General features: G+C 35.5%; 1 protein-coding gene across 10 annotated transcripts in view; it reads left to right on the top strand.

The window, feature by feature from the left end:
- Positions 1–13812, top strand: part of Nova1 (NOVA alternative splicing regulator 1) — a 126627-nt gene that overhangs the window by 94247 nt on the left and 18568 nt on the right. For all 10 annotated transcript variants that reach the window (XM_031357498.1, XM_031357496.1, XM_031357493.1 and 7 more), the window contains one exon: positions 8059–8225. In XM_031357498.1, the coding sequence (XP_031213358.1) occupies positions 8145–8225 (81 nt within the window). In that variant the 5' untranslated portion in view covers positions 8059–8144. The remainder of the gene's footprint in view (positions 1–8058; positions 8226–13812) is intronic.

Here is a 13812-nt window from a genome sequence, read left to right as displayed (position 1 = left end):
GGGAGCAATGGCTGAACTGTAAAAATATAAATGTAATAAAAAAAAAGTAGAATTTGGTGGTTATACTTGTGACTAAAACAGTCAAAACTCCTTGCCATCAATGAGAGAAAAACTACAGAGTAAAAACTAATACACCAGACAGTTTTGGTAGCAGGGGTATAATAAAGAAACATGAAATTATAGGGAACCAACAGAAGCATGATTGCTGAAGATTTCCCTGATGAGATATTGCTAAATGACGTGTGTGTGTGTGTGTGTGTGTGTGTGTGTGTGTGTGTGTGTGTGTGTGTGTGGTAGCTGGTATGATGACAGAGGAACAGTAGAGGAGCTGAGCTCCTAAAGCAGAGAACAGCAGAAAACAAATCCTAAGTGAAAGCAACCTGGCATGTTCCAGTGACTAAAAAAGACCTGAGTCCCTGGAGAGGAATAGACAGTGGGGAAGGTCATGTGAGATGAGGACGGAGCAGGGGTGAGCCAAGTCCTAGTGGACTTAAAAGTCTCAGTGGAGTCAGAATTAAACTCTAGCTGGTGAGGATACACTAGTGATTTTTAAAAGGTAAATTACATATGATCTACATGTTTGAAAGATAGGATAAGTAATAAGAGGGTGAAATAAGTAATTAGAGTTTCTCAATGGACTCGATAGTGATGGTTTAGACTATACGGAAGTATTATTCATAGACAGTGAATTCATTCATAATACATTGTTATATTTACAACCATAGGGGCTACAGGAAGATTATTCTGGGAAGATAGTGACAGCAAGAACACCAGAGAAGAGAGTGTTTGTATAAGAAACACATAACTAACTGAGTCTGCTATGTGGGAAGAAAATGCAAATGCCTACATTTTGTTCCACTTGCCATTTTCCTGGTTATTCTAAATTACAATATCCCTTCTATCCTGCCAGGATGACTGAAAACTTTAGTACTGAATATACTCTCTGCCTCTATACAGTTTTTTAAATGTGCTTTAAAATAGAAAGTGCTCTGAGGAGATTTAGAAGTTCAAAAACGAAATCCTTGGCTAAGACAAGGCTTGGAAAGGATTGTGAAGCAGAAGTCTCTCTCGTAGAGGTGGCTAACAGCAGTGTAACTTGCCATCATGAGGTCCTATGGGAAGAAGGGCTCTTATAATTCCAGTCCAGGTCATTGTTGTAATGGCATATACACCCCAAGATTTTCTGTTCTTTGAAATTGTTTGGGACCTTTAATAGGAAGGATAGTCATAAGACACTAAATAAAATGTTATGCTATGAAATGGTGAAGAGGAGGCTTGGCTAAGATGACCCATCGGAAGAACTGAAGGACTTGAAGAGAATAGGCTAGTGAAGAAAGCAGGAGACCAGAAACTGCATGGAGAGTGGACAGGACACCAGAGACGAAGGATCCCTCCCAAAGGAAATGCGTGACAGAGAGCCAGCTCTCTGACCTCACAGAGATGAACGGCCAGTACATGACTGTGAGTCCAAGGATCTGTTTTCAGCTGGATAAGAAGTTTAAAGGACAGTCCAGGGAATCAGGAGGCCTGAGCTGGTGGAGAATAGTGTGATCAGGTGACTGGCTGAATGCATAATGTGTTATGGTCCAGTAATATCTAGGCCAGAGTTCCTTCAGGTAAGATGCACTTCAATGATTATGAATAAAAGAAACAAAAGCTTCTATGTAAAAAGGCAAAATGAAATATGAAAATAAAGGAACACAATTTGATAATGCTTGGATTTTTTTAAAGATTGGTATTTATAAGTCATTTAATTTTAGTGCATGGTCTCAAAGAACAATTTTGCACTGCAGGCAAGTATTTACAGATGTATAACCTCTTTATGTATCACATATTTAGCCCTTGGGTCCTAAGACAATCATGTATCCCTTAATTTATAATTTGTTAATATTCAGTATTAAAGTAAAATACATTATCAGTCAGATTCTTAAATTTTTAGATATTAAAGAATTTTAAAAACTTCCAACCTCATCTTGAGCCCCATGTAAAACTTTTACTTATTTTATTGTGGTATGCTAACCCTATAATAATAATTCAAAACAATTAAGAATAGAAGGAATGGAATGATAAAAAAATCTATAGGGAAGAAAAGGAGTCCTTTGCCATCTTGGGTTTGGGAGTGAAATCCCGAATCTAGTACTAACAGCAGAAATGATAATAGAAAACAAATAAATCTGTTGATTTCATCAAAACTTAAGTATTGGACTGGGAAAAAATTAAATGTATGTTCTGTGGATAACGCATTAGCACAGGACTGAGGTCAAATACCCAGAACCCTCATAAGCCAGATGTGGTAACACACCTGCAAGCCCAGAGCTCCTCCAAGGAAAGCTAACACAGAAGTTTCTACAAATGCCACAGAGTAGCTACCAGGATGTATGCAGACACAAACAGCAATAGATCCTGTCCCTAGCTAGATGCAAAGTGAGGACTGGCACGAAAGGTTATTTTCTGAGCAAGTGTGCCAAGGAATGTGCTCGCCCACACTCATAAGAACACACACACACACACACACACACACACACATGTGGGAAAAAAAACTATGTGCAAAAAAGAAATTATCAGTGAAAAAGACAACCTTTATGATGGGGAAAAATATAATTTCAGAAACATAAATAACCCATGAATTATGCAATGAAATGACAGTTTACACATGAGCAATAGAAACATGAAAGATACCCAACAGCCCTGGGGAAATGCCAGTTTAGCTACCAGGAACCCTGCCCATGCATTTATGCAGATAGTCACTATAAAACTGAAGACTAAGTGTAGGAGGTAAAAATTACAATCTCCTTACACTGATACTGAGGATTGAAAATGGTGTCATTGTAGAAAGTCACTTGGCAATTCTTCAAAAGTATATAATATAAAATTACATATTACCTAGAAATCTGCCCATTTGAATATTCACAGAAGTTAAGAAACAGAAACCTGAGTAGATATGTATTCACTAATGTTCACTGCAGCATATTTACAATATCCAAATGATAGAAAGAGCCAGGCAGTGGTGGCCCATGCCTTTAATCCCAGCACTTGGGAGGCAGAGGCAGGCAGATTTCTGAGTTCGAGACCAGCCTGGTCTAGAGAGTGAGTTCCAGAACAACCAGAACTATACAGAGAAACCCTGTCTCAAAAAACAAACAAACAAACAAACAAAACAAAAACAAAAAAAGAAAGAAAGAAGGGATCCATATTATCTTATGAAGTAAGAAATGTATGTTCTCTGTGTGTAATGAAATATTATACAGTCACAAGAAAGAATAAAATTAGATATATGTTACATCATTAATAAAAGTTGAAAGCATGCTTTTCCCTAAACTTGCTTTTCTGGAACTATGGAGATTACATATACATATAACAATAGAATTAGTTTACTATCATTTATGTTATAATAATAATAATTATTATTATTATTATTATTATTAATTATTATTGTTACCATGAAATCCCTAATCTAGCAATAAAAGCAGTAACAATAAGAGAAGTCAAATACATTGGGCTGGGCATACATTAAATCAAGGGCACTGTGGGTGGAGTACCTTCTTTTAGGTGAGGTGAGGTGAGTTGCTGCATGCCCTGGAGCAGATTTGCAGGAAAGATGATAACACTGCGGACTTGCATCTGTCTTTCCATGTCCCACAGGCACCAGGCTTCTCATTCAAGCTCACCAGTCTTCATGTCTTTGGCCAAGTTTCTGGGAGCCTTTTTTATGGACATAGAAATAATTTAAACTGATTATAGTTTACTTTGTAACCATTTCTCAAAATTCATTTTCACATACATCAGCTGAACTTACAAATAAAAAGAAGTTTATTGACTTTATAATCTGTAGGTTAAAATAAAAAGCCTTATAAGTCAATCATGTTTTTCACTTTAGAGATAAAATTGAGCCTAAACACTGTCGTCATTTCATAAAAGGGCGGTTTGGGCACCTGTAGTTTGTCAGGCCCTTTTCTAAGAACCCGATAGTCTGTATACCACTTCGGTCCATTTGTCTTCATGCTAAGTGCTTTGCTTGCTCTGTGTGTAGTATCTGTGAAAAACTCTGTGAACATCATGCAGGCAATGAGGGAGGGTATGTGACCACCACTACAGCTTCAGCCTTCAATGTAATGATTGCATAGCGAGGACTTGCGGAATATTTATAAAATGAGTGAACAAATCAGAAACCTGAACCCAGAATTTTTTTTTTAACAACAGAATAGTCAAATGCTGATAACAGAACAAACAGCATAGTGTCGTGAAGGTTGGGTTTGCCCATAGACACTAGTGATGGATGGTTTAGGTGAGATGGTAAGAAAACTAAAAGAAAAGTAATAATTGAGTATGTCTAGGAGAGGAGTTGATGTTTAAGGTTGGCCTCTTCCAGAGATGGAATTACAAATTTGTATCACCACATGTGGTGGTTTGAACAATGTGCATGGCCCAGGGAGTGGCACTATTAGGAGGTGTGGCCTTGTTGGAGAAAGTGTGGCATTGCAGGGGTGAGCTTTGAAATCCTCTTCCTAACTGCCTGGAAGACAGTCGGCTCCTGGCTTCCTTTGGATGAAAATGTAGAAATCTCAGCTCCATTCTTGCCTGGGAAGCTCTTCCCACCTTGATAATGGACTGAACCTCTGAACCTGTCAGCCGGCCCCAATTAAATGTTGTCATTTATAAAAATTGCCTTGGTAGTGGAAACTCTTAAGACCACATGGTAGAGAGATCATCTTGTGTATGTTTCACATATCAATTTAAAAAAGCTATGGCCATGGCTTTGGCACGAAATGGGGGTGAGACATCTGGAGAAGAAAAGAATTCTGAAAGAGAAGGAGGTAAGGGGGCGTGGGGAGGAGCCAGGAAAAGATGTGAGGAGATGGACACATTGTGCCTAAACACAGGTAACCAAACACATGACAAAATGTAGGTTAAAATAAGTGGGTTCTTTAGTTATGATCTAGTCAGAGTAGAGCCTAGCTATATATGGTCAAGGTATTTGTGTGTGTGTGTGTGTGTGTGTGTGTGTGTGTGTGTGTGTGAAAGAGACAGAGACAGAGAGACAGACAGAGAAAGGGGAGTGGGAAGGGGAAAGGAAGGGAGGGGAGAGAGAGAGAGAGAGAGAGAGAGAGAGAGAGAGAGAGAGAGAGAGATGATGAATAAAATTCCTTCAAGAATGCTGACTTAAAGAAGTGGTGGTTTATCTAGCCTAGTGCTGTAAATCATAACTGTTCAAATTAGAAGTGGTCCTTTGTTGCTATGTAATGTATACTTCTTTTCATTACTCCAAATATCTTTCAAATACAGTTCTTCCGATTTGAAACCAATCAAATTTTCAATTGCACTTGATCATAATATCTTTAAGTCAAGATATCTTATATAGAAAAGAATCCTTATTTGCTAATGGAACTGAATGGGTGATCAATAGATGTCTTTATATCCCTGATGAAATTTTTCTCCCTATTGGTGTAGTCGGTTTTTCAGTTTTCAGTGTTATCTGTAACTATCGTGTACGGCTGTTTTATTAAATTTAGTTCCAGATGTTTGGGGGTATCCGTTTCTCAATACAGTGTTTTCCCCTCTCTCACATCAGTGTGTGGGTCTGGATTTTTCATCATACTAATATTGACGTGAAATCAAGTGAAAACACTGATGCTTCCATGCACATTTTCCCACTAACTGTTTATCCAATTTTTCCTTATTTGTTATTTTTCCTAAGTTATAATTCATTAGATTTATAGAAGTGCCTTGTTTCAATTATGTTAATTTCTCTAGCCACTGAAAAGATCCAAAAGAAAAGGCACAGTGTACATAGAGGAACTCCATCATTAAGGAAATAGCGTGTGTGCGTAGCCGGGAGCTGCTCCAAGTGCCAGGTTCCAAGTTACAGGAGCCCAGAGAATGTATTTTGCTGCATTTCTGTGAAGACTTTTCTGTGGATATGCTTGAGAATTTGAGAAATGCATTTCTTTTAGAAATGTATCTTTTAGTTTTTGGTATAGCCTTTGAAATAAAACCTTCAAGCTGTTTCCAACATCACTGTTGTTCTTTGCCATGGGTCTTTCTTGTTACCAATACATATTTTTGTAGTTTTCTCTCAACACATATGACATGAAAATAGAAGGTAGGGCCATTGAGAGAGGGAGCAGAAGTGGGGAGTTGGAAGGAAGCACAGGAAAGGGTGGTCAGTCCAGTGCCATCATAAAGTCAGTGACTGTGCTGCGAAACAAGAATCTCAGGCAGTGTGGATTGGAAGAAATGGTGTCCTGGACACCTGGGTCTTGCATTATGTAGGATGGGTGTGCGTTTTCCAATAGCTGACTCTCAGCTTTGTTGTACTCTACTTCAGAGAGTTGTAAATGCTGCCATTAAGCAAATAAAATGATAAATAACTGGCAGTTTAACTTAGACACTAATGGAGTCTAAAAGCCTTTAAAATGACAAAACCCAGCAACTTTTATGATTTATAGGCTCATTTGTGTTACACAGTTTGGTCGTATACTTGGCAGTATTCCCCCCACCACACCCCCCGTTTTTTTTTAACTCTCTCCTAAAAATTATGGTTTTGTGTTACCTGAGTGAAAAGCATTAAAAGAATATAAGAGTCTCAGCTAAGTCTCCTAATGTTAAGCACAGCTTCCGTTTGGGCCTCCCCTGTTTGCATGGATAGAAGGGAATGACAGGAAGCCAGCCAATCCCCAGTGTATGGATTGCAACAGTAGCCCTCAGAAGACCTTGTACTCGCTGCTGTGTAATGTTGTCTTAAGGCAGTCTTGTTTCTTTATGGATCCAGGGGTTTCCATTTCTTATCTGTTAGTCTTCTCAGTCTGCCGAGCACTGGTCGCTGTGGTCAGACGTGTGTTATGTCAAATCAAAATTCTAAGAATAACGCAGAGTACCCAGTCTTTAGCTACCTGGTGCCAGGCTTTCTTTGGAAGTCAACACTTAAGCTAGACTGTTTTGGCATCCGCAGAGTGCTCAGTGGTGTCTCAGAAAGCGGTGATGTAATCTGATCTGTGTTCTGTGTGGTCTGAGAACCTGAATAACATTTTGCATTAGCTGCATTGATCGGGAATCCTCTCTAGTCATTTACCAGACAATTAATACAGTCTTGTAAAGTGTCCCCTGGGTAGCCCTATAAACTAGATTGTTTTACCCTAGGACCAAAAGATGCATCAATATAGACAGGAGTAACTAAAGCTGATGAATAGAAACAGGAAAACCTAAATCCACAGATCACATTATTCTCTACCCAGCCTTAAAAATAAGCTATGCTTTCTTGACATTTCTATGAAACTGGGGAAACATATTTTCATAATTCAAATTTTTATTGATTAAAATATGAAAATGTAACAGATATACAATTCTATAATTGTAGTCTTGTTTTGTCCAAATCTGTTTCTATGAAATGACAAAGGTCCGTAAAGCAGCAGTATCTCCTTGGATTCCTTGATTTTTTGTTTGTTCGGGACCTTAGCAGTTTTACAATGTTGCCTGTACAGAGTGGCTTGACTTTTGAAACACTGGGACCAATGGGAACTGCAGTGCATGGTTGAAAAGGCTCAGAACGTGCTCTTTTCTGATTTGCAAGTCATATGCTGGTTTGGTTCAGTAAGGAAGTGGCTGCTGTGTAAGACATACCTACTGGGGTCAGCCTCAGATTCACTATTCATGTGTTGTCCATAAAGCATGCCCATAAGATTCCTGTACTGCAACGCAGGTCATCTAAATCTCATTTATATTCTGTATTTTATTTATAATACATCATCAATAAGATTGGTATCTATTCTTGTATTAAAAATGTTTATGATTTACCCATAAAAACTGGGCTCCTTAAAAGGTGTTTTCATAGATTCTGTCTATTCCAGTTTCTAACTCTAAGGCCTTTCATTAGTATTGCATGTGTGTTTATCCCCATAAATGAGTGATGTTCTTAGATCTCTGGATCTTTCAATTGGGCATTAGAGCGCCAGAGTCATACGAGTTACAGTATTTAGTGACATTTTGCTATCCTCTGTTTTGGGAATTTTTCAATGTAAAATGAAAAGGAATGTTTTCTGAAAATGAGTCTTCTGCCTGCAGGTACCACCGAGAGGGTTTGCTTGATCCAGGGAACAATTGAAGCACTGAATGCAGTTCATGGATTCATTGCCGAAAAAATCCGAGAAATGCCCCAAAATGTTGCCAAGACAGAACCAGTCAGTATCCTACAACCTCAGACCACCGTTAATCCTGATCGCATCAAACAAGTGAGTGTTTAGTTGGGAAATCAGAGAGAACTATCCACAGTGTAGTATGAATTCCTTTCAGAGGAAACAGTTTAGCCTTAGCATGAAAATGGTTACACTTATCTAAAGTTGTCATTTAGGTTTTGAAGACTTTCCGAGCCTTCAATCGGCAAATCAATATATTGATTAATTTTACATTTATTAGTGATATACGAGGAGACACTGACGTGCCTAGGATGGCTTTTTGCTAATATGGAGTCATGGGTTTTATTAATTTATGGAAATATATTTGTTTAAAATATAGCACTTTGTAAATAAATTATGAAAAATGGAAATGACATTTATATTGTCAGCATTTCCAATGCCCAACTTTAGTGACATTTGTCGTTCTCAGCATATAGCCTCTTGTTTTGGTAATTTGTCTTGTTTAACATTTTATCAGCACATATGTATAGTCACATTTTATACCTAGTGTCCAGTTCTTTGTTATCAATCAGCTTTCACATTTGTATCACATGTGTAGTGCTTATATATCTGTTATGAAGGTCCAATGTTGAATTTTAATGTATGGGATTTTTTTGTAAAGAAAATTTTTCTTGAGAGAAAAAAATTGCGAATTTTTAAGACAGAGTATTTCTTGAGATGATATAGGGAAATGGCATTGCTTGATGTTAAATAATGCAGGTTCTTTTACTATAAATATTTTAGACATACATATTTAAGAATTATGGTCATAATTATTGTCTACTTTTTTGCCCTTTTACTTAGTCACTTAATTTGTGATTTAATTATATTATGAACAGATTGTGATTTTAGAATAAATGTATTATTATTTATCAATTAACAGAAAAATTATTTTCATTGTAATAAATTTGAAATGTAGCTGAAAGTTCTATTAATTTCATGTTTCTAAATTGAAAATATGTTAACCAGTGTTATGAATCTATCATAAATTTTATCAATATTAAGATATATATAATACTAATCATATATCAACTTTAAAATTTATAGGTAGCAAACATATGCTCAAATTATAGGCTAATATATAATTATCTGTTAATAGTCTATTTCAAAATACTTCCTTATTTAAACCATAAGAAACTAGCCCTTTCTCCATATAAAGATAACTAGCAAGATTCTCCACCAATGTTGAATAGTTTAGTTCCTCCAGAACTACATTAAATTGTCTCCCTATGGTCACATGGCAGCATCTGTATACCTTAAAGCCCTACATTCTAGTATTTCTTTATTCATAATCACCTAGTAGTTTGAAGAGCTTATTTTATCCATGCTAGGTGAATAGAATATAGCCCAAAGAACATTGACTTGGCAGTGATATCAGGATGTTATCAGTTGGAAAACAAGGTGTCTAGATGCAGACATGCGGGTTGAGATCATGTGGGGTAGAAACGTCCTGCAGGAGCACTGAAGTATCCAGTCTCTTTTCTTACTACCATCACTCCACTCATTGCTTCCCCCCCTTCTGCTGTAACATCTATGAAGACATTCAAATATTTAGCGGACCGTTTTGATGTTTTCTTTTTAAATAGATATAGAATTATACTTTGAATAGAATAAAACTGTATCTAGACAATAATATGAGATTTTCCTTACTATTGCTGTAGGAACAAATACAGTGAATCATTAAAATTCTAGTTTTAGCGATGGTTGTAGAAGACTGGCCTGCTCTCATACATGCAGGACCAATGTAGACTGAAGAACGCTTCCAGAATTTTAAAGCATTTGGATGATTTTTGTTTGTTTGCCCTGTTTAATTTTTATTATATTTAAGATATATTGATTTATCTAATTTCATATACTCACACTCATTTACATGTCAGAATTCACAGAATTAAAAATTATTGTTAGACACTACATTTTCATGTAATCAGTGATGGGATAGCAGAGTGACTCATTGCGAGAGAGCCAGAAACAAGCTGGTGCTGAGGGAGCGTATTTTGCATACACTGTCTGTACAATGTAAACCCTGTGGCAAGGTTCTTAAAGCTGTAGGAGACATGTCTTTCTGACCTCCTACAGAGATACATCTTGTGCTCTACACTGCAGTTTTGTTTAACTTTTTAGGTATCTAGTTCACCAATTTAATATTTAATATCAAGCCATGATCTAGATATTTGTCAACTATATAAATTTTAATAGCTATGATTTTATTATCAAGGAAAAATGCCAGTTTCTGTCTGTAAAGTAAGTATTTGTAAAGTAAGTTATTCAGTCATCGAATAGATAAAAGTGGTTTCCATTGTGCGTACAAATTCGTAGAATCTGAAGCTATCTTGCCAAGAGTGCTGCTTATAACAAGTGACATACATTTGCTTTTGCTGTGGGCTTCAGTGCCCAAAATAATTCTTTCAAGTATGAATTACAAATATTATTCTACACAACGTTATTCACAGAATAAAACTGGGCTTAAGAAAATGCTGGAGCCAAATATCTATCTTTTACATAAGACAGAAAAATAAAATTATGAATTTTGCTAGTGTTTCCATGATTATATCCTGGTTGGTTGTTCTGAGTTGACAATTTTAAAGTTTTGCTTCTTTAAATTGTAACCTATAATTTGTAGTGAAAATCAGAAGTCGAATGTAGTTCTTAGCAAATCAGATTTTAAAAGTGATGAGTCTTCACCATTTGCTGTGGATTTCTAATAAATTATATGCTACATTTCGTTCTCAGATACAGGTCACTAACTGAGTACATTTTATAACCATAATACTCTATCCAAATGCACCTTTCCTTCTTGGCTGGTGGCATTATCCAAGGGTAATTTACTGCATGCTCACCCCAAATGTCCCCCCACGAGACAGTAGTTCTGGATCCTTTTTAAAATCCAAACTTTGTAAGGAAAAAGCTAGGAGAACTTGAAGACTTTTCTTACATTTAAAAAAATACAAAGAGTTTTTATTTTTTAAGTCTGCTCCAAATTTTACTTTGGTCATAAGTTGGCCAAATTCATCAATTTTGAATATCATTTATTCAAACAAATTTATTAAATTTCTTAATTATAAAATATACAAAATTATACCCTTTGTACTTGATACTATTCTGTTTTGTAATATTGCTTAACCTATGAAAATATGAAAGCATATTTATATTCTAGAGGTGTAGTATAAACAGTGTACCATAAATCTCAGAGGAGCCTACTTAGGCAAGGAAGACAGGGAAAAGCCCGTTCTAGAAAGGTGAGATGTGATGCAATTGGAAAGAATGCTGTCACCGCTCTTGAAGAGTAGTAACAAGTCTGACTGACTTGGATATATGTTCTAATGTTTAGAGAAAGTTAATGTTTGTTAAGTAGAATTGGGGACAGATCAGCAAGACCTTACATTGAAGGGTATTATAGACTATAAGATCATTCCTCATTTTCTGAGAGAGCTCCTTTAATTTATCTTAAAGATTATTTTAAAAAGTAAAGATTTCTCTGCACCTTGCTCTTCTTTGTGCTTAAAACAAACCAGATTTTGAATCATTGTTACTGGTGAGAAAATAAATCTGAATAAACCAATATGCTGATTAGAGAGTTGCTATTTATTTTGTTCTTAAGGAGTAGTGTCCAGGGTTTGTTTAACACTACAAAGTTTGGGGAACTTTGCGATTAGTAGAATAAAGTTACTGGATGATTGGCAGATGTTCATAAGGAGAACAATTAAGATCTGTTGCTCATTGCATTAGGTAGTTTACATGGAAATATTGCATGTCCTTGAAAACCGACTGTTACAGATTTTTTAGAAGGAAAGCCACATTTGTCGTACAGTTTGTTTATAGAATAGTCTCTGGACCATCAAAACTCATTTTATTCATCATAAAACTCATTATGAGAAATCATCATATACTTTCTTAAAACATTTAAGTTCTTAGTTCCCTAAAGCTTAGTTACATCAATATTTTACAAAATGGTTAGTGTTAAAAAATATCTTGATATTTTTTTTTAAAAAAAAAAAATTTCTTTATATTTCAAAGAGTCCACAGTTTTAGGAAGAAGCACAGTTCTCTGTGGGTTCAAGGCCAACTTAGTCTAGTTACCAAATTACAAGCCAGTCAAGGCTATATAATGAAACTCTGCTTAATATATTATATATATATAATGTTTCTGTAACAAGTAATTGGGCCTATAGTATCTTATGAATTGTTGAATAGCCTTTCAAGTAATGTAAGTAAAATGGCTTCTCCTCTGAAAAGAGAAAATGAGAAGCAGGGCTCAAAGCTATACATTTCAAATTTAAATTTATCCACCTATTGGTGTTACTAGCATAGTCAGTTAATCTCATATTCACAATATATTTTAATTGCTAGCATTTCATAATTACTATATATTAATAACTGCATAGCAAGTTGATATATTTTCTTTATAACATAAAATCATTGTGCTCCTATGTTTCATGTCAAAACACTTTACAAGGATTTGTCATCCATATCTGTGGATGTAAAAACAATTTTTCCAACTATTCCATTGGCCTAATAAATATGAGCCTTTAAACTAAAGGCACTGTTGTAATATATTCATCGCCATCTCTTTATTAGAGCAGTTGTCCTTCTGGAACTTGAAAAGGCAGCTGAAATGAGAACTGCCTCACATATATTTATTATTGCAAATTGTAAAATTATGCATTTTTGCTTCAAAGGATCTGTGTGAGTAGTAGCTAGGAAAGTTGTCAGGTTTTTCTATCATTACTATATCAAATATTTCACCCTAAAAGACACACTAACTCTTTGCAGCAATACTGCAATAAGCTTATCCTTTGCAGTACACATTTGATTAGTTCTCACCTATGTAAAATATTATAATGTAACTTCTTATTTAATCATCATTCTTAATGATAAAACCTTAAGCTATTTAAAGCACAGAAATATACTTCAGAGGTTTAAATTATTTATTTCATTCATAGAAGAAAAGGAAAGCAACCAAATTATTAATGACAATTTTGATGAATATGAGTTGTATCATTTATTAATAGGTATTAAGAATATATGAAAATCCTAAAGAATAGCAATAAAATTTTGACAGATCATCTGAATCTAAGATATTACAAATTCTGAGCCTCATATGGCTACTTTTATATCTACCTCTTGTACTAGTTAATCACCTTGTGAGGACTTATATCTCAAAAAGATGATATTATCCAGTACTTCAAATTCGTTCTATCCTAATGAACATGGACATTCAGGATCTGGGTTCAGTAAGAAGTGAAATTATAATGGAAGAAAGGGACTCTAGATTTAACATCTATTTATTCATGAACTTTAGTGTTGGCCCAAGGTTATTACAGAGTAGATGTTTAAATGTGTGTGATCTCTCCTATGATACTATGTCATTAAGCTAGGTTGAGAAAATGAAACCTTCAATGTTGAATTCATGCAGTATACAATAGCATGATGTCAACAAGGCCTCAGTACATCATTGCATGGAAAAGAGAATGTATGTTAAAGTGACTTTCAATGATGGAAAGTAATGTTTCTCTAGAAGACTGACAAGAAGTAATTGAAAAGTGCCAAAATAGAAATTAAAAAAGTTGAAGTTAAGTCTTCATAAGGGTTCATCCCTGACTTAGTAGCTTTTCCAGGTGGTGTGTGTGTGTGTGTGTGTGTGTGT

This window comes from Mastomys coucha, unplaced genomic scaffold (genome assembly GCF_008632895.1).
Source record: "Mastomys coucha isolate ucsf_1 unplaced genomic scaffold, UCSF_Mcou_1 pScaffold6, whole genome shotgun sequence".
Classification (NCBI taxonomy): domain Eukaryota; kingdom Metazoa; phylum Chordata; class Mammalia; order Rodentia; family Muridae; genus Mastomys; species Mastomys coucha.
This window is presented reverse-complemented; position numbering and strand designations above follow the sequence as displayed.